Source organism: Nerophis ophidion, linkage group LG17 (assembly GCF_033978795.1).
Source record: "Nerophis ophidion isolate RoL-2023_Sa linkage group LG17, RoL_Noph_v1.0, whole genome shotgun sequence".
NCBI classification, from domain to species: Eukaryota; Metazoa; Chordata; class Actinopteri; order Syngnathiformes; family Syngnathidae; genus Nerophis; species Nerophis ophidion.
The window spans coordinates 45380553-45402496 of record NC_084627.1 but is presented as its reverse complement, the minus strand read 5'-3'; the positions used below and the strand labels follow the sequence as shown (position 1 = coordinate 45402496).

At 39.7% G+C, this 21944-nt stretch overlaps 1 protein-coding gene and 1 long non-coding RNA gene across 4 annotated transcripts in view; one reads left to right on the top strand and one right to left on the bottom strand.

The window, feature by feature from the left end:
- The first annotated feature begins 1055 nt into the window (after positions 1–1055).
- Positions 1056–20824, top strand: gtf3c4 (general transcription factor IIIC, polypeptide 4). The gene is made up of 5 exons (XM_061877047.1): positions 1056–1382; positions 8875–10608; positions 14771–14901; positions 15072–15160; positions 17192–20824. The coding sequence occupies exons 1-5, from the start codon at positions 1074–1076 to the stop codon at positions 17254–17256; spliced, it is 2328 nt and encodes a 775-aa protein (XP_061733031.1). The 5' UTR covers positions 1056–1073; the 3' UTR covers positions 17257–20824.
- Positions 9428–21944, bottom strand: part of LOC133536486 (uncharacterized) — a 64717-nt gene continuing 52200 nt past the window's right edge. The window contains exons 5-6 of one of the 3 annotated variants that reach the window (XR_009802471.1): positions 17171–17306; positions 9428–15227 (exon numbers count right to left, since the gene is read on the bottom strand). This is a non-coding gene — a long non-coding RNA (uncharacterized LOC133536486). Of the gene's footprint in view, positions 15228–17170; positions 17310–21944 lie in introns of all 3 variants that reach the window. The other 2 variants (XR_009802472.1, XR_009802470.1) reach the window with 2 other exon arrangements.

Below are 21944 nucleotides of genomic sequence, written 5' to 3'. Positions count from 1 at the left end.
AGATTTATTTTTTTGTGAAGAAATTTTTGAATTAAGTTGATGAATCCAGATGGATCTCTATTACAATCCCCAAAAAGGGCACTTTAAGTTGATGATTACTTCTATGTGTAGAAATCTTTATTTATAATTGAATCACTTCTTTATTTTTCAACAAGTTTTTAGTTGTTTTTATATCTATTTTTCCAAATAGTTCAAGAAAGACCACTACAAATGAGCAATATTTTGCACTGTTATACAATTTAATAAAGCAGAAACTAATGACATAGAGCTGTATTTTACTTCTTTATCTATTTTTTTTCAACCAAAAATGCTTTGCTCTTATTAGGGGGTACTTGAATTAAAAAAATGTTCACAGGGGGTACATCACTGAAAAAAGGTTGAGAACCACTGGATTATATGACCGAAATAAACTCATTCAATATTGAAGATGTGTGGTCCTCTGTCCTCTGTTGTCCTCCGTGTTTTTTATACACTTTGATTTCTATTTTACTGTTTTAATTGATTTTACCCTTTAAAATAGTTTTTAATCATATTTGTTTTATATTGGTTTTATATTTATTTATTTTTTGTTTTTATTCAGTGATTGGTGCAGCATAATATTGTTTCTTTAATATTGTTTTTAACATGGCTGTGCAGCACTTTGGAAACGTTATTGTTGTTTAAATGTGCTATATAAATAAAGTGGATTGGATTGGATTCATTTCGGTAAAAGTGAGTGTGAAGTTTGTCTGTCTATCTGTGTTGGCCCTGCGATGAGGTGGCGACTTGTCCAGGGTGTACCCCGCCTTCAATCAATGTAGCTGAGATAGGCAAAAGCGCCCCCCGCCACCCCAAAAGGGAATAAGCGGTAGAAATGGATGGATGGATGGCATTTCGGTGATGAAAAATGTTCCAACAAATATATGAGGGCAGTTTATAAAATAAAAAAAAGGATAAAATAAAAATGCTGGATGTTACGTATTAGATCAGCAGATTAAACAAATCATTAGTAAAAAATAAAAATAATAAAATAGTCGAAAAGACATTTCCGCCGCTGCCGTGGTTGCTGACGTCACTTCCGCCAAACAACAAACATGGCGGTGTCTGGCTCGTCATGTTTGTTATCCGCCCCAAACGAAGCCGTTAAGATGGACTTAGAGTCCGGCGACAGCGGAGCCGTTGGCTCGGACGACTTACCTGTGAAACGGGACCCGGTGGTCTCGCTGTTGTCTCCGGTAATCGGCTCGCAGCCGCTCGTGTGGTCGCAGGACCACCGGATGTCGGTGTGCACGTGCGGCGCCCTGGTGCTCCTGGAACTCATGTGTGACGTCACCAGCAGCCAGCAGGAGCTCATCCTGCACAGGACTTCTATTCTCACGCACGCTGCTGCTCGCCAGATTCGGGTAATAATGCTCTAAAGTTGCAAAGTTTCAGACACAACGGGAACAAGCTAAGTTTGAATTTCCAGCAATCAGAATGCAGTCTTGGTCAAAAGTTTACATACACTTGTAAAGAACATCCATCCATCTTCTTCCGCTTATCCGAGGTCGGGTCGCGGGGGCAACAGCCTAAGCAGGGAAACCCAGACTTCCCTCTCCCTAGCCACTTCGTCTAGCTCTTCCCGGGGGATCCCGAGGCGTTCCCAGGCCAGCCGGGAGACATAGTCTTCCCAACGTGTCCTGGGTCTTCCCCGTGGCCTCCTACCGGTTGGACGTGCCCTAAACACCTCCCTAGGGAGGCGTTCGGGTGGCATCCTGACCAGATGCCCGAACCACCTCATCTGGCTCCTCTCCATGTGGAGGAGCAGCGGCTTTACTTTGAGTTCCTCCCGGATGGCAGAGCTTCTCACCCTATCTCTAAGGGAGAGCCCCGCCACACGGCGGAGGAAACTCATTTCGGCCGCTTGTACCCGTGATCTTATCCTTTCGGTCATCACCCAAAGCTCATGACCATAGGTGAGGATGGGAACGTAGATCGACCGGTAAATTGAGAGCTTTGCCTTCCGGCTCAGCTCCTTCTTCACCACAACGGATCGGTACAACGTCCGCATTACTGAAGACGCCGCACCGATCCGGTAAAGAACATAAATGGGTTATACTTGTATATCGCTTTTCTACCTTCAAGGTACTCAAAGTGCTTTGACACTACTTCCACATTCACCCATTCACACACACTGATAGAGGGAGCTGCCATGCAAGGCCCTAACCGGCACCCATCAGGAGCAAGGGTGAAGTGCCTTGCTCAGGACACAACGGGCGTGACGAGGTTTGTACTAGGTGGGGATTGAACCAGGGACCCTCGGGTTGCGCACGGCCACTCTTACACTGCGGCACGCCGTCAACGCTCTTTTGTCAAAGCTTATTTTTATTTTTTTTATTAAATCAACACAAAAACACACAAGATACACTTTCCATCAGTACATCAACCCCCCAAAGAAAACCCCTCCCTCCCCCATCCACACCCACTCGCACAAAAAAGGGTTGTTTCTTTCTGATGGGGCGGCATAACTCGGTTGGTAGAGCGGCCGTGCCAGCAACTTGAGGGTTGCAGGTTCGATTCCCGCTTGCGCCATCCTAGTCACTGCCGTTGTGTCCTTGGGCAAGACACTTTACCCACCTGCTCCCAGTGCCACCCACACTGCTTTAAATGTAACTTAGATATTGGGTGTCACTATGTAAAGCGCTTTGAGTCACTTGAGAAAAGTGCTATATAAATATAATTCACTTCACTTCACTACCAAAATGCTGGTTCCCACAACATATATAACACAGTCTGCAAGGGACACAGTCCCTGAAACACACATGATTGTGTGTGTCGCCGGTCCACTAACACTATCATTAATTACTATTTTTTATGTAATTGTTTTATATGATTTTACTTTCTTTTTTATCCCCAAAAAAATGTCATTGTTTTCCTTTTTTTCTAATCTCATTTTATTTTATTAAAAAAAAATAAAATAAAAAATAACCTTATCTTCATCAGACCAGGTTGTTAATGGAATTAGACTTGTCTAAAAGGTTTTTAAAACCAGGTCCAGTCCAGACAATGTCAACACACACCCTCATCCATGTACAACAACAAAAATTAGGGGAAACAACAGATTGCATATGAGTTATAAACAAAATTACATTTTCATAAAAAGCATTTGTGTATAATCCATATTATGTCCAAGTCAGATACAACACACACCTTCATTTTGTACACTCAAAAATAGGGAACACAACAACAGATAGCATATATGTTGCTGTTGTTGCATATCTATAAACATTATTACATTTTCATAATAAGCCTTTAAGGATTTCCCATCTTTTTTTCATGTTTTTTGGCATCATTATCGTTGTCAATCATGTATCTTTCTAAAGTTAAAAAATACTGAATAAATGTTTTAAAGAAAAGGCCTTAAAAATAAACCTTTTACCAAGTACTATAATTAAAATTGACTAAGTCATGCTTGTCAATAAACTCTCCTAAAATAACAGAAACTACATCAAGCTTCATAAACAAACCAATCCTTGAACACGTTTTTTTTTCAACTTCCACCCAAAAAGAAGACACAATATGACAATACCAAAACAAATGCAGGGTGGATTCAGGTTCCTGACAGCAAAAGCGGCAATCATCTGACTCAGTCATATTCCATAGTTTTAACATTTTCCCCGTGGGTAAGAAGTTATAAATCATTTTAATTTGAAAATAACGGTTTTGCACATCAATAGTAGTTTTGTAGATTAGTTTGAATATGGCATCCCACGGCAACGGGCAGTCAAAACTTTGATGTTTTTATATGGCAAACACACAACATATGCAATATTTTTTCCAAATAAAACATTTTAAAGTGATCATTTTTAAGTAATAATTCATTATAACATGGAATTTTTTTTTGTTTTTGTTTGAGCAATCGAAAAAAAGAAAATAAAGATAAAAAGAACAAAAAAACTGCCTGCATGGCAGATTTGTGTCAACATTGCCACTTTATCTCATTAGATTTCACTTCATTCCACTTTTTTTTAAATGTTTTTATTTTTTTTTTTGCAATAGTATCAATTTTGCAATTTTTGCAGAATGTGTGGCGGGCCGGTAAACGATTAGCTGCGTGGCCCCTACGTGTATTATCCTTCAACATTGTCCCTTTGTCTGCGATGAGGTGGCGACTTGTCCAGGGTGTACCCTGCCTTCCGCCCGATTGTAGCTGAGATAGGCGCCAGCGCCCCCCGCGACCCCAAAAGGGAATAAGCGGTAGAAAATGGATGGATGGATGTCCCTTTGTCTCCATTATAAAAACACAAAACATTTTTGTTGTGCCAGCGAGCTATGAAGTGCTAGCATTGTTAGCTCGACGACTCAAACTAGCACGCTGACGTCTATGTGGAAGACTCGGGGTGTATTGTTGACTTAGTGCGGTCTTGACGACATTTAATAAGCCATGGCGTCCAGAAAAAGCATTATTCGAGTGTTATGTCCTGACATCACATGGACAAAGATAAGACCTTCTGGAGGAAAACTCTGTGGCCAGATGAAACTAAAATTGAGCTGTTTGGCCACAATACCCAGAAATACGTTTGGAGGAGAAAATGTGAGGCATTTAATCCCAGGAACACCATTCATACCATCAAGCATGGGTAAATGGGACAATGAGAAAAGGAGGATTAGCTCCAAATTCGTCAGGATAAGCTAAAATCATCAGCCCGAAGGTTGGGTCTTGGGCGCAGTTGGGTGTTCCAACAGGACAATGACGCCAAACACACGTCAAAAGTGGTAAAGGAATCGCTGAATGCACTATGTATACAGAACAGTAAATTGGCGTCTGACATATGCAGTAACATATGGTGTCATTTACCATTCTATTTTTTGGTCAAAATTATGAGGGACAAGTGGTAGAAAATGGATTGATGAATTATTAATCCACTGTTTCATTTACTGTTAAAATCTGCTTACATTCTGTTGAACATGTTCTTTTTACACTTCTGTTGTAATGTAATAATCATTTATTCTTCTGTTGTTTGGATGCTTTACATTAGTTTTGGGTGATACTACAAATGGGGGTATTGATCCCATACCAAGTAGTTACAGGGTCATATATGCATCATAATTCAAGTCCTCATTTGTCAAGGAATGTTTTTCCTGAGTTTATAAATAATGATAAATGGGTTGTACTTGTATAGCGCTTTTCTACCTTCAAGGTACTCAAAGCGCTTTGACACTACTTCCACATTTACCCATTCACACACTGATGGAGGGAGCTGCCATGCAAGGAGCTAACCAGCACCCATCAGGAGCAAGAGTGAAGAGTCTTGCTCAGGACACAACGGACGTGACGAGGTTGGTACTAGGTGGGGATTGAACCAGAGACCCTCGGGTTGCGCACTGCCACTGTGCCACGCCGTCCCTCTATTTCAGGGGTCACCAACCTTTTTGAAACCAAGAGCTACTTCTTGGGTACTGATTAATGCGAAGGGCTACCAGTTTGATACACACTTAAATAAATTGCCAGAAATAGCCAATTTGATCAATTTACCTTTAATAAATAAATCTCCATATATATATATAAAAAAGGGTATTTCTGTCTGTCATTCCGTCATATATTTTTTTTCCTTTTACAGGTTTTTTTGTAGAGGATAAATGATGAAAAAAACACATGATTGAATGGTTTAAAAGAAGAGAAAAAGCGAAAAAAATGAAAATTAAATTTTGAAACATAGTTTATCTTCAATTTCGACTCTTTAAAATTAAAAATTCAACCGAAAAAAATGAAGAGAAAAACTAGCTAATTTGAATATTTTTGAAAAAATAAAATAAAGAATGTCATCATTACAAATTTTTCCTGATAAAGATTAATTTTAAAATAGGTTAAAATCCAATCTGCACTTTGTTAGAATATATAACAAATTGGACCAAGCTATATTTCTAACAAAGACAAATCATTATATCGTCCAGATTTTCCAGAGCAAAAATTTTAAAAGAAATCTAAATGACTTTGAAATAGGATTTAAATTTTATTCTACAGATTTTCTATATTTGCCAGGATATATATTTTTTAAATTTTAATCATAATAAGTTTGAATAAATATTTCAAAAATATTATTTGTCAAAAATACAGAAGCTAAAATGAAGAATTAAATTAACATGTATTCATTATTTTTTACAATAATAATAATAAAAAAGTAATACTTGAACATTGATTTAAATTGTCAGGAAAGAAGAGGAAGGAATTTAAAAGGTAAAAAGGTATATGTGTTTGAAAATCCGAAAATCATTTTTAAGGTTGTATTTTTTCTCTAAAATTGTCTTTCTGAAAATTATAAGAATTAAATAAAAAAAACAAATGTATTTAAACAAGTGAAGACCAAGTCTTTAAAATATTTTCTTGGATTTTCAAATTCTATTTGAGTGTTGTCTCTCTTAGAATTAACAATGTCGAGCAAAGCGAGACCAGCTTGCTAGTAAATAAATAAAATTCAAAAAACAGAGGCAGCTCACTGGTAAGTGCTGCTATTTGAGCTATTTTTAGAACAGGCCAGTGAGCGACTCATCTGGTCTTTACGGGCTACCTGGTGCCCGCGGAGCACCCATCAGGAGCAAGGGTGAAGTGTCTTGCTCAGGACACAACGGACGTGACGAGGTTGGTACTAGGTGGGATTTGAACCAGGGACCCTTTTCATTATAAACAATGAAAAATTGACATGAGATTTTGTGATTAAAAAAAATATATATTGTAGTATCATATACAAGTATTCATTGTAGTATCGACTAGATACGTCTCCTGTACTTGTTACAGTGGATATTTGTAGAAATCTACTTATTTATTTACATTCAGGAGCGCTACCTTGCTGTTAGCGGTTAGCTATTGTATTATACAGTGTGTAGCGAAACATGTTTAGCTATTCTTCGTCCTGCAGGGATGATACTTGTAGAAACATACTTTATTTCTCACCATGATTAATGATTTAGAAGTAGCTAAAATGGACTACTAGTTAGCTATGAGTCAAAGCACTTCTTGCAGAGCGGGGCTTTAGTGTTTTTGGGACGGCGTGGCGCAGTGGGATGAGTGGTCGTGCGCAACCCGAGGGTCCCTGGTTCAATCCCCACCTAGTACCAACCTCGTCACGTCCGTTGTGTCCTTGAACAAGACACGTCACCCTTGCTCCTGATGGGTGCTGGTTAGCGCCTTGCATGGCAGCTCCCTCCATCAGTGTGTGAATGTGTGTGTGAATGGGTGAATGTGGAAGTAGTGTCAAAGCGCTTTGAGTACCTTGAAGGTAGAAAAGCGCTATACAAGTACAACCCATTTATTTATTTATTTATTTATAAATCGGACTAGAATGAAGGTTTTAGAATGACTTTCCCAAAGTCCTGACTTAAACATTGGACAATGCTGAAGAAACAAGTTTGTGTCAGAAGACCAACAAAATTAGCTGAACTGCACCAATTTTGTCAAGAGGAGTGGTCAAAAACTCAACCAGAAGCTAGTGGATGGCTACTAAAAGCGTAATATTGCAGTGAAACTTGCCAAGGGACATGTAAGCAAATATTAACATTTCTGTATGTATACTTTTGACCTAGTCTCATTTTCAGTAAATCCATAATAAATTCATAATACAAGCAAACTTCATGAATGTATTTTTTTTTGTGACCAACAAGAATGTGCTCCAATCACTCTATCACAAAAAAAAACAAAGAGTTGTAGAAATGATTAGAAACTCAAGACAGCCGTGTAAATATAGGAACACACGGTAGTGATCACTTTTCCACAATAGTTTGTCTGCATTTGCACTTATAATAACAATATCACTAATAGTTGGCTAATATTCAAATCACAAACTGTAAATGGAGAATTGTTGGCGCTTTTTGAATGATTATTTATTGGATTTTATGGGCGTAATAGAGCATCCATCCATCATCTTCCGCTTATCCGAGGTCGGGTCGCGGGGGCAACAGCCTAAGCAGGGAAACCCAGACTTCCCTCTCCCCAGCCACTTCGTCTAGCTCTTCCCGGGGGATCCCGAGGCGTTCCCAGGCCAGCCGGAAGACATAGTCTTCCCAACGTGTCCTGGGTCTTCCCCGTGGCCTCCTACCGGTTGGACGTGCCCTAAACACCTCCCTAGGGAGGCGTTCGGGTGGCATCCTGACCAGATGCCCGAACCACCTCATCTGGCTCCTCTCGATGTGGAGGAGCAGCGGCTTTACTTTGAGTCCCTCCCGGATGGCAGAGCTTCTCACCCTATCTCTAAGGGAGAGCCCCGCCACACGGCGGAGGAAACTCATTTCGGCCGCTTGTACCCGTGATCTTATCCATTCGGTCATGACCCAAAGCTCATGACCATAGGTGAGGATGGGAACGTAGATCGACCGGTAAATTGAGAGCTTTGCCTTCCGGCTCAGCTCCTTCTTCACCACAACGGATCGGTACAACGTCCGCATTACTGAAGACGCCGCACCGATCCGCCTGTCGATCTCACGATCCACTCTTCCCTCACAAGACTCCTAGGTACTTGAACTCCTCCACTTGGGGCAGGGTCTCCTCCCCAACCCGGAGATGGCACTCCACCCTTTTCCGGGCGAGAACCATGGACTCGGACTTGGAGGTGCTGATTCTCATTCCGGTCGCTTCACTCTCGGCTGCGAACCGATCCAGCGAGAGCTGAAGATCCCGGTCAGATGAAGCCATCAGGACCACATCATCTGCAAAAAGCAGAGACCTAATCCGTAATAGAGCATCTACTTTTAATTAAGTTTAATTATAAAATGTATTTAAAAAAATCCATCCGTCGTCATTTCGTCCATAAATAATGATTGTAAACAATAGGCAAAATTGCAAAATAAAAAAATGCAGTTCCCATTTAAAATATAGCTTTAATTTCCCCTTTATTATGATTTTTTTCCTTGTCAAATTTGCAGGTGGGGCCAGAAAAAAAGCAGGATAAGGCCATCCAGCACTTCATCTCACACCCAGACCCCAGTTTAAGGCAAGTTTTTCATCTGGACAGAGTGATAGATCCCTTGGGAGTGGCACCCAAAGGAGTTAAATACGCCAGCTGGTCTCCATTGGGCTGTGACTCCAGTGGACGCTGCTTGCTCGCCTGCCTAACTCTGGACCACAGACTCGCCATCCATCACAGCCGCAAGCCTTTCACATGGACCTCGCTAGTGGACCTCACCCAGACCTACGGCGACATGCTGGAGGAGCGAGGCTACGCCAAAAAGGACGACAAGCAGCCTCAGAAAAACCTGCAGAACTTTGAGGAGCTGCAGCGCCGTTTCCAGATGCAGACCCCTGTGAGGATGAAGTGGTCGGGCATTTACAAGACGAAACAGGTGCAGACTGACAACACCTGCACGGACGTGGAGATGGTCCTCCTCGCCGTTTTGATGGAAAACGGTGACCTCGTTTTGTGGAAGTTTGCGTTGCCGTTCGAGAACGGGGCCGATGTTGTGTTTTTCGACGTCATCGAGTCCGGGGTGAGCAGACCCAGCGATCTGGCGTGGTGGGAGTACGAAAACGCCGACAGACGGATGAGCGGGTTGATCGTCGGCAGCGAGCTGGGCAGCGTTAAGATCATGCCAGTCAGCATGGCGGGGGTTAAGGGCTACTTCACCCTGCGTCACCCTGTCATCCTCTGGAAGGAGTCTGACCACATCCCTGCTGAAAGCATCACATGCGTGCCTTTGGTCCACCCCGTTCAGAAATTGAGCTGCAGCCTCATCGTGGCCGCTCGCGGCTGCTACATCTACTGGTGTTTGCTCATGGTTTCCCCTAGTGGACTAAACGTGTACAACTCTCACGTGTTGGGCCTCCACTCGCTTCCCGTCGCCTCGCTTGCCGTCACCAAGCAGGGGGTGGTGTACGCATGCTACTTGGACGGCTGGGTGAAAAAGCTGACGCCTAAATTTACAGAAAAGACTCTGTTTTTCGACCGAGAGGACATGCTGGGCCCCGAGTTTCTAGGTGAGAGGCGGCTGCACGGTATCGCGGTGAGCAGCAACGGAGCCTACGTCGCACTGGCCAGCACTCAAGGAATGGTGGACATGTTTCATCCCATTGATAGGAATTACCAGGTGCACTTCATTGCCTTGAAATCGCCGGAAACGGCGGCGGGACTTCTGTTAAAATCCCCCACGCAGAACCTGTACCAGCAGGCCGACCTGCTAGATATCATCAGGTGGGCCATCCTAAAAGACAAAAGAATTCCAGAGGCGTTGCAGCAAGAGCTCGAACAGAAGATCCAGGACGTAGACTCTCCCTATTTGTGGCGCTTGAAGCTGTTTTTGGCTCGCGTGATGTACCAGTCGCTCCAGACGCCGCTGACGGATCACCACTGGAAACCGTCCGACGAGGCCGGCAAGGCGCCCGTGCTCGACGAGGAGGAAGAGGACGGAGACGAGGAGGAAGATTTGGAAAACGAGTGCGAGCAGGCCGCTGCCGTCAAAGCGGCGACGCTGGAGAATCCAGAGGAGCGGATGGAGCGGGCGAAGGCATTGATAGATTCAGTGGAGACCCACCTGGTCAACAAGAACATGAAGAAACTGCTCGGTGTGGTTTACCTTAACACGCGGATCACAGAGAACACATGCGTCCCCACGTTGGGCCTGGCCGACCACCTCTCAAAAGATACCAGCGACAAGGACGTGGAGGTAATATCCTCATCTTTTCTAGTCATACATTTCAGATTCTTTATAAAAAGCTCTGATTTAGAAATTCCGAATCTTGACCATCATCAGCTCAACAGCTTTAGGGAACATAAAGGTGTGTGCCAAATGTTATGGGTGCTATAGAGTACTCCTATTAGCTGCATTGTTAGCCACCTTGTACGTACGATATTTTACAAATTAGAATCCATAGAAAAAAATAAAAACATAAATGTTCTTGTCCTACATGGGGATTGTGAATGACAGGCAAAATTGGCATTGACATAAACATGAGCAGTGTTTCCCCCGGAATATTTGTTATTTAAGGTGGTGTCTATTTAAGGGGTAGTCGCCCGGGAGGACAGGGAAGAGGTTGGGCGGGTGCAAGGAACAGTGTAGTTTGACCTGTCTTTGCTGCTTCAACACGGAAAATGGTAAAGTGAAATAACTTAGTTGTTAACTGTAAGTCAATAATGCTTGTCTTTCTCTCAGACAGACAGGGTTTTGCTGTCCATGACACACACCCGTGTGCACCCACTGCAAAATGAGCTAACGTTACGCTTAAACGGTAATTAGCCTTCACTTCAAGGACTGCGAGCGAGCTGAGCTGCCGCTTATATTTCAAGAGCGTCAACGGGCTCATAGTGATGTTAATAGTAGTTGACTGGGAGGTGTTTATTATAATTTGGGGAGAGTCCACTACATTATGCTCACCTGCTAAACACCTTTCTGCTAACCCGCAGAGCTAGACAGGACCAAAAAAAAAAAAATACATTTACATTTTTTTTTTTTTAAGACTTTAGGCGGTGACTCTTTTTTGTTAAAGGGGAACATTATCACCAAACCTATGCAAGCGTCAATATATACCTTGATGTTGCAGAAAAAAGACCATGTATTTTTTTAACCGATTTCCGAACTCTAAATGGGTGAATTTTGGCAAATTAAACGCCTTTCTGTTTATCGCTCTGGAGGGGATGACGTCAGAATGTGACGTCGCCAAGGTAATACAAAAATTTTCATTTTCAACCCATTGTAAACATTGGGTCTCAGCTCTGTTATTTTCCGTATTTCCGACTATTTTTTGGAACCTTGGAGACATCATGCCACGTCGGTGTGTTGTCGGAGGGTGTAACAACACTAACAGGGAGGGATTCAAGTTGCACCACTGGCAAGAAATCTGCCGCCAGACCCCCATTGAATGTACCAGAGTGTGCACATTTTACCAGCGATGCTAAGACAGACATGGCACAGAGATGTATGGATAACCTGCAGATGCATTTGCAACGATTAAGTCAACGAAATCACAAAGGTGAGTTTTGTTGATGTTGTTGACTTATGTGCTAATCAGACATATTTGGTCTCGGCATGACTGCCAGCTAATTGATGCTAACATGCTACGCAAATCGATGCTATCATGCTATTTACGCTAGCTGTATCTACATTTGAAACTAGATACCCAGATTTAATGCGAAACAAACACTTACCAATCGACATATTTAAGTTGCTCCAGTGTCACAAGATGCGAAAGTCCTGATCGTTTGGTCCGCACATTTTACTGGCGATGCTAATAAGGCAGCCATGCTATGGGCCACTTCATTAGGTACACCCATGCTATGGCCGAATAGCGTCAATAGATATTCGCTCAATATCTTCAATTTCTTCTTTAATTTTGTTTTCGCTATCTGCCTCCATACTCCGACCATCTGTTTCAATACATGCGTAATCTGTTGAATCGCTTAAACCGCTGAAAACTGAGTCTGAATCCGAGCTAATGTCGCTATATCTTGGTGTGGTAACCGCCATGTTTGTTTGTATTGGCAGCACTGTATGACGTCACAGGGAAATGGACAGTCGCATTGCAAATACCGAAAATCAAGAACTTTAAAGCTTTTTTTAGGGATATTCCGGGAGGTGTAAAATTTTGAAAAAAACTTCGAAAAATAAAATAAGCCACTGGGAACTGATTTTTGTTGTTTTTAACCCTTTTGAAATTGTGATAATGTTTCCCTTTAAGGCGGCCGCCTTTACAACAAAGCGCTGCGGGAAACCCTGATGAGTAGAGTCTCCAATCACACCACAAAAAGATCAATTTTTTGCTAGTCGTTTTAATAAAGAAAAGTTCACTAAAAGTATTTGCAGAAGTTCTTAGAAACTTTAAACTTCTCAACAAAGTACAATTGAAAAAGGGAGCAAAACGATATAAGAAAAAATACATATTGATACTAATTAACAATATCAGATTAAGTCGTCCAAAAGTCAAAACAATCAGCATGCGCGTGTCAATATAAGGACAATATGTACACAATGTTGTATTATTCACACAACTGGTGTATGCAACCAAAACGTCTCATTTATTTAATGCGATCGCTCCTCTCGCAAATAATTAATGACTTGCTGAAGCATGAATGCTCAGCGTGGGGAATGTAGTACGTTCATCTAGTCAATTGATTCCTTGAATGTATCTGTTTTATTGTATTATTGCAACCTCAGGCTCTGTTCAGAGAAGTCGATGATACACAATTTAAACCAGGCATGTCAAACTGGTTCTCATTGAGGGCCACATGGCAGTTAGGGCCACTAGTAACAGTGAATAATGTATTAATATGCCTCTGGATTTCATTATTAATTGTATAAATTGTTTTAAGTAGACTGTCAGTTTTACAGTAAAACATTTACATTTAATAAACTTTACTGTAAAATATGGTGGGTTTTTATTTTCTACAACATTTTACGGTAAATGGAAAAATAGTACCACTGTTTTTTTTTGCCAGATGGGGGGGTTTACGAAAAAAGCTGGCAGCTTACTTGCCAGAATTTTTGTGTTAAATTGACAATGGTTTTTAGCACATTATATTGTTCATGGAAAAACAGTAAAAGTTCTTTTTTTGTTCTGGCAACTTAGCTGCCAGTTTTTCCATTATCTTTCCATTTACAGTAATACACCGTTAAAAACTACAACCATAGATTTTACAGTCAAAAACTGGCAGCTCAGTCAACAGAATTTTAACACAAAAACAGTATTTTTTTTTCAATTTACAGTAATATGATGTAAAGAACAACGTTACATTTATTGTAATTTTTATCAATTTGATGGGTAGTTTGCTGTAAAGTATTTTTTTTATTTTTTAATTTAGACATTTAGGGGCGGCATAGCTCGGTTGGTAGAGTGGCCGTGCCAGCAACTTGAGGGTTGCAGGTTCGATTCCCGCTTCCGCCATCCTAGTCACCGCCGTTGTGTCCTTGGGCAAGACACTTTACCCACCTGCTCCCAGTGCCACCCACACTGGTTTAAATGTAACTTAGATATTGGGTTTCACTATGTAAAGCGCTTTGAGTCAGTCACTTGAGAAAAGCGCTATATAAAATATAATTCTCTTCAATTCACTTCACAAAAACATGTACTGAAAGTATGATAATATACTGTAATATTTGTGGCAATATAGGATACTATTAAAGTTTAAAAGGCATGTAAGTTCAAGTAGTACATTTTTCTGTGAAAATGAAAAAAATAAATGAAATTAATTAAAGGCTTAGTGGCCAGATGTGTGGACAGCACCTTTTAGTTCTTATTTCCAAAATTGTGTACACTCCTGAATTGGGGTCTTATGGCCTCTTATGTGGACATTTGGTGGTGTCGGAAGACTAGACTATAACATACAATGGAAGTTGGGGAAAAAAACATTGCAGTACACTAAACATGAAGTACACGTTTGTGTACTTACGGACTAAGTACATCATACCAAAATATGATTCTTAGTTATTATTCTAATTATGGTCCAATAAGCCCAAATAGCAAAGAGAAAAATTAAAAAGCATGTAAAAAAACGGCTTGGGCCTTAAGAGGTTAAGTGAGAGAATATTAAGTACTTGATTGACACATTTCCAGGTCTTTGCGGGCCAGATCTGGCTCCCTGGCCTTGAGTTTGACACCTGTGATCTAATGTTTGAGTTTGCATTAACTATATGTAAATACAAGAAAAAAATGCCAGTCAACAAATATTCTAAAGGCTGCAGTTGGATGAAATGTATTTTACTGCTCATATTTGTCCCTTTCTAGCTCATTTCCGTTTGGCTTGATTAAAAAAAAAAAATGTGTGGTTTAAATAAACTTTTGGCCTCACGCAGGTTCAAAGTGAGATGAACCTCACTTCTGTTTGTGTTCACTTAGGTCCTGATCGGACACATCAAGAAAAAGATGCAGAAGCAGACGTTCCAGGAGCACTGCTGCTTGTGTCAGGACGTGCTGCCTTTCACCGACCACAAACAAGCCATATGCGGAAATGGCCACATTTGGTTCAGGTACACAGATGAAGTGTTTATTTACCTTCACGGAGCTGCAATCACACCATTTCCTGTTTTGACATTTACACACGCGCCACGCTTTGTTGTCTTGTCACTCACCACCTCGTCGTGTGTGTGCGTTTGTGCAAGACCGCTGGCTCGAATACCCTTTTTCTTGGCTGTTTTAGGTGCGTGTTGTCTTACCAGGCGTGCCAGGCGCTGAAATTCCGGCGCTGCCTCTTGCAGGACAGCATCTCAGCACTCCCAGCACCTGACGGTGAGAACAATGTTGATCCACTTCCTGTTCAACCTTTGCTCATCGTTGGTGCTCGAGTAATAATAGCCTGTTAAAATGAAAAGTCAATTTGTATGGCTGACTATTTACATGTTAGAATCACATAGGGTTGTACGGTATACCCGGTTATAGTATAGTATCGGGGTACTAATGTATCAAAAACGGTACTATACTCTCTTTAAAAAGTACCGGTTCCCGGGCATGACGGTGCGTCGTGACATTGCTGGTTTTGCGAGCAAAGGAGTATGTTAGATGTAAATATAAACGGAATACAATGATTTTCAAATCCTTTTCAACCCATATTCAGTTGAATATGCTACAAAGACAACATATTTGATGTTCAAACTCATAAACTTAATTTTTTTTGCAAATAATAACACTAAAATTTTATGGCTGCAACACGTGCCAAAGTAGTTGGGAAAGGACATGTTCACCACTGTGTTACATCACCTTTTCTTTTAACAACACACTATAAAGGTTTGTGAACTGAGGAAACTAATTGTTGAAACTTTGAAAGTGGAATTCTTTCCCCTTCTTGCTGTATGTAGAGCTTAAGTCGTTCCAACACATTTTCGATGGGAGACAGGTCTGGACTTGAGGCGGGCCAAGAAAGTACCTGCACTCTTTTTTTACGAAGCTATGCTGTTGTAACACTTGTCTTGCTTAAATAAGCAGGGGCGTCCATGATAACGTTGCTTGGATGACAACATATGTAGCTCCAAAACCTGTATGGACCTTTCAGCATTAATGGTGCCTTCACAGACGTGTAAGTTACCCATGCCTTGGGCACTAATACACCTCCATACCATCACACATGCTGTTTTTTGCACTTTGCGCCTATAACTATCCGAATGGTTATTTTCCTCTTTGTTCTGGAAGACACCACGTCCTCTGTTTCAAAATATAATTTGAAATGTGGACTCGTCAGACCACAGAACACCTTTCCACTTTGCGTCAGTCCATCTTAGGTGAGCTTGGGGCCCAGCCAAGCCGGCGGTGTTTCAGGATATTGTTGATAAATGGGTTTGGCCTTGCATAGTAGAGTTTTAACTTGCACTTACAGATGTAGCGACCAACTGTCGTTACTGACAGTGGTTTTATGAAGTGTTTCTGACCCCATGTGGTGATATCCTTTACACACTAATGTTGGTTTTTGATGCAGTACCGCCGGAGGGATCAAAAGTCTGTAATATCATAGCTTACGTGCAGTGATTTCTCCAGATTCTCTGAACCTTTTGATGATTTTACGGACCGTAGATGGTAAAATTCATAAATTCCTTGCAATAGCTCGTTGAGAAATGTTGTTCTAAAACTGTTCGACAATTTGCTTACAAATTGGTGACCCTCACCCCATCCTTGTTTGTGAATTACTTAGCATTTCATGAAAGCTGCTTTTATACCCAATCATGGCACCCACCTGTTCCCAATTAGCCTGCACACCTGCGGGATGTTCCATATAAGTGTTTGATGAGTATTCCTCAACTTTATCAGTATTAATTGCCACCTTTCCCAACTTCTTTGTCACGTGTTGCATCAAATTCTAAAGTTAATGATTATTTGCACACAAAAAAACGTTTATCAGTTTGAACATCAAATATGTTGTCTTTGTAGCATATTCAACTGAATATGGGTTGAAAATGATTTGCAAATCATTGTATTCTGTTTATATTTACATCTAACACAATTTAAATTAAAATAATTGCCCAGGCCTGGTGTAGACGCCTAAAAACTAAAGATAAAGGTGTGCACTGCTGAACATGCTCCTCTGTGAGGACAAAGCGTCGTAATGCCCGTTGCGAACCGGTACTTTTCAAACAGGGTATAGTACCGTTTTAGATTCATTAGTACCACGATACTATACTAGTACCGGTATAACGTACAACCCTATCTTGGAACCAACCCCCAACCACAAATAGATTACAGATCTGTGGAAAAACACTGAACTCCCATTATATGAAATATCGTATTGGTCATCATGTTACCCATCCTTACCATGATCCGGTTCCCTTTTAGATCCACAGTGGGTCAAGAAGATACTCCAGGCTCCATGTTCCCTCTGCGACTCGCCAATGGTTTAGCGCTAAAGCACCGCAGGAAGTATGCTTGCACTCTCCACATGGTCCAATCACTGCTAATAGGTCACAAAAATTATTATTATGTCTGCAAATGAAAGTATTGTTTCCCCACAACTGCAAACACCAGCTGAGGTTTTAATTGCATATTTTCATGAGGCAAAACCGCTAGTGCGCCCGTGTCAAACTCAAGGCCCAAGGGCCTGTTGTGGTCTTTCAAAGTGCTTTGTTTAAGTACTTTCTGGCTAAATGTATTAGTTTTTTAAATTTTGACAGGAAAAAAAATACTGCAATTATATTAGACCTCATGGTTCGATTCTGATTCCAGGATGGCGATTCCATTCAACACGTTTCTTGTCATACATTATTTGGTATATACATTTTACTCAGACCTTTTCAAAACAAAAGTTCCTCTTGGCTGCGAACATATGATTTATACGCTCAGTAAAGGCCTAAAAACGTCTTTTTGAAAATATTTTTTTTTATTTTTTAATTTACAAAAATGACATAATGTTAATCTAATTCAAGAAAATGGGGCAAGCCAAACTCCAACCCAATCCGAGCTTTAGAATACAGAGGGTAGACATTTACAAAGCTATTGAAAAAGCATAAAAATATCTAAAAAAAGGGAAAAACTAAAATTTGCAAAGCTTCTTTTTCTGACAAATTTCTTGTCATATATTATTTGGTATATACATTTTACTCAAAGCTTTTCAATACAAACGTTCCTCTTGGCTGCTAACATATGATTTATACGCTCAGTTTTGGCATAAAAACGTCTTTTTAAAAAATTTTTTTTTAATTTTTTTATTTACAAAAATGACAGAATGTTAATCTAATTCAAGAAAATGGGGCAAGCCAAACTCCAACCCAATCCGAGCTTTAAAATACAGAGGGTAGACATTTACAAAGCTATTGAAAAAGCATAAAAATATTCTACTAAAAAAAAGAAAAAACAAAAATTGGCAAAACATCTTCGTCATATATTATTTGGTATATACATTTTACTCAAAGCTTTTCAATACAAAAGTTCCTCTTGGCTGCTGACATATGATTTCTACGCACAGAGTTGAACTAAAAAGGTCTTTTTAAAAATGTGTGTTTTATTTTTTTTATTTACAAAAATCACAGAATGTTAATCTAATTAAAGGAAATGGAGGAACCGAACTCCAACCCAATGCGAGCTTTGAAACACTGAGGGTAGACATTTACAAAGCTATTGAGAAAGCATGAAAATATCATACTAAAAAAAGGAAATACAAAAATGAGCAAAACCACAGTATTAATAATAACAATGATAGCAATAGTAATGATTTTATGTTTTTAATCCAAAAAAGGATTCTTTAAAAAAAGAATATTAAAAAAAATCAATGGATTCTAGAAAATGTTTTAATCAATTTAGAAGCAGACTAAATAAATGATAGCAATAATAATGATTTTATGTTTTTAATCCAAAAAAGGATTCTTTAAAAAAAGAATATAAAAAAAAAAATCAATGGATTCTAGAAAATTAAAAAAAATTTAGAAGCAGACTAAATAAAACTTGCGATTTAAATGGGAATCTAGTTTTTGGAGCACCCGACATTTTGTTAACTTAGTTATTATCTGTCTTGCAATAAAACACTCCAACCATTTTTTTTTATTTGGGTTATGAAAAATAAATACATAAATATCTTCCTGTCACCTTGACTTACACTTTTAAAGCAAGTTATCCATCAAACTGTTGGTAAACGATAATAAACACAATTGCCTATGCCAGTGTTTTTCAACCTTTTTTTGAGCCGAGGCACAAAAAATGCGGAGGCACACCATCAGCACAAATCATTAAAGAACGAAACTCACTTGACAGAAAAAGTCGTTGTTGGATTGACTTTAAAGCATAACCGAGCACGCATCACTATAGCTCTTGTCTCAAAGTAGGTGTACTGTCACATCACACCATGACGTATTGGGACTTTTTTTGCTGTGTCCCTGTGTGTAGTGTTTTACTTCTTGTCTTGCGCTCCTATTTTGTTGGCATTTTCTCTCTTTTTTTTGGTATTTTCCTGTAGCAGTTCCATGTCTTCCTTTGAGCAATATTTGCCGCATCTACGTTGTTTAGCAATTAAGGATATTTCAGTTTTTTTAACCCTTCTTTGTGGGGACATTCTTAATTGTCATGTCATGTTCAGATGTACATTGTGGACGCCGTCTTTGCTCCACAGTAAGTCTTTGCTGTCGTCCAGCATTCTGTTTTTGTTTACTTTGTAGCCAGATCAGTTTTAGTTTTGTTCTGCATAGCCTTCCCTAAGCTTCAATGCCTTTTTTTAGGGGCGCTCACCTTTTCTTTATTTTTGGTTTAAGCATTAGACCTGGACTCTGCCTCCCGCTGTTTCCGACATCTACAAAGCAATTAGCTACCGGCTGCCACCTACTGATACGGAAGAGTATTACACGGTTACTCTGCCGAGCTCTAGACAGTACTGACACTCAACAACAACATTGGCAGATTATAATTACTGGTTTGCAAAAAACCCTAATAGGTGAAATTAGATAATCTCCCACGGCACACCAGACTGTATCTCACGCGGCACAGTGGTTGAAAAACACTGGCCTGTGCAAACGAGGCTATTGTTCATTTATATTTATAAACATTTACCATTTCAAGTGGCCCTCCTGAGGGCAGCCATAACTAGAATGCGGCCTTCACTAAAAACAAGTTTGACACCCGTGCACTAGTGGTACGCCGAAGATTTGAATATGTTTTAAGTACAGTGTTTTATGTTCCTATGTTACTACCGTATTTTTCGGAGTATAAGTCGCACCTGCCGAAAATGCATAATAAAGAAGGAAAAAAACATATAAGTCGCACTGGAGTATAAGCAGAGGTGGGTAGAGTAGCCAGAAATTGTACTCAAGTAAGAGTACTGTTACTTTAGAGATGTATTACTCAAGTAAAAGTAAGGAGTAGTCACCCAAATATTTACTTGAGTAAAAGTAAAAAGTATGTTGTGAAAAAACTACTCAAGTACTGAGTAACTGATGAATAACCTGTTTGTTTAATGATGACGGCAACAAGTAATGCACAAAAACATAAAAATAGCAATAAACAAATTCACAGCCAGGAATATCTCTTAAGCAACTAAAACAATAATATATATTAAATAATATATATTAGGTTTTACACTGTATTGAAAAAAAATGTGAAAATGAATTTTACCTTTGCAACCTCATTATACTATTGGCTAAGTTTTATATTCATTTTTGTGTCTTTAAAAAAGATTTAGAACTCTACATTAAAACACTCTACCTCTAACAAACAAAAAGCTGTGAAAACGATGATGCTGTGTTCCAAATTTAAGTTATTTACGGAGATTGAGTGAGCCTATGGCTTTCCATTTTGTTTATTTTATATATATATATTTTTTTGCATTCTATTTAAGGTACTTTGAATTTACAACCCCCTGGCGCTGTTTTGTACTGTTTTCGTACTTTGATTATTATTTTCAACTGTTTGTAAATGTTATACATTTATAAATAAAGGTTTATTTAAAAAAAAAAAAGTGTGTAGTTAATCATGTGACCGCCTGGCTCTGTTTGATTGGTGAAACGGAGTGAAACGTCACCAGTGACTGAATTTGATTGGTGAAACGCAGGCATGTGATAGATCCTACTTTGAAGGTCTGTCTGACAAAACAAAATCAGTAGGGAGCTGAATGTAGATAAATGGAGCGGAATAAAAGTAGCGTTTCTTCTCTATAAATATACTCAAGTAAAAATATGTTGAATTAAAACTACTCTTACAAGTACAATTTATCTCAAAAGTTACTCATGTAGATTTAACGGAGGAAATGTAGCGCTTTACTACCCACCTCTGAGTATAAGTCGCATTTTTGGGGGGAAATGTATTTGATAAAATACAACACCAAGAAAAGACAATTGAAAGGCAATTTAAAATAAATAAGAAAATAGTGAACAACAGGCAGAATAAGTGTACGTTATATGAGGCATATATAACCAACTGAGAAGGTGCCTGCTATATTAACCTAACATATTATGGTAAGAGTCATTCAAATAACTATAACATATCAAACATGCTATACCTTTACCAAACAATCTCTCACTCCTAATCGCTAAATCCCATGAAATCTTATACGTCTAGTCTCTTACGTGAATGAGATAAATAATATTGATATTTTACGGTAATGTGTTAATAATTTCACATATAAGTCGCAAACTATAAAAAAAAAACTGCGACTTATCGTCCGAAAAATACGGTGTACATATAACTGTATGCAATGTTACAGTGGCCAAAAATAATAAGTATATTTGTTAAAAAACTTCTGCCTTGTTTTAAAGGGGAACATTATCACCAAACCTATGTAGGAGTCAATATATACCTTGATGTTGCAGAAAAAAGACCATGTATTTTTTTAACCGATTTCCGAACTCTAAATGGGTGAATTTTGGCAAATTAAACGCCTTTTTGTTTATCGTTTTTTAGCGATGACGTCAGAACGTGACGTCACCGAGGTAACACAGCCGCCATTTTCATTTTCACATTACAAACACCGGGTCTCAGCTCTGTTATTTTCCGTTTTTTCGACTATTTTTTGGAACCTTGGAGACATCATGCCTCGTCGGTGTGTTGTCGGAGGGTGTAACAACACTAACAGGGAGGGATTCAAGTTGCACCACTGGCAAGAAATCTGCCG

Bases quoted from the DNA above. Each gene is read 5' to 3' on its own strand.
- gtf3c4 (XM_061877047.1), top strand. From the start codon at position 1,074: ATGGCGGTGTCTGGCTCGTCATGTTTGTTATCCGCCCCAAACGAAGCC. The intron at 10,609-14,770 runs GTAATATCCTCA...GTGTTCACTTAG, and splicing joins CCAGCGACAAGGACGTGGAG to GTCCTGATCGGACACATCAA. The intron at 14,902-15,071 runs GTACACAGATGA...TGGCTGTTTTAG, and splicing joins AATGGCCACATTTGGTTCAG to GTGCGTGTTGTCTTACCAGG.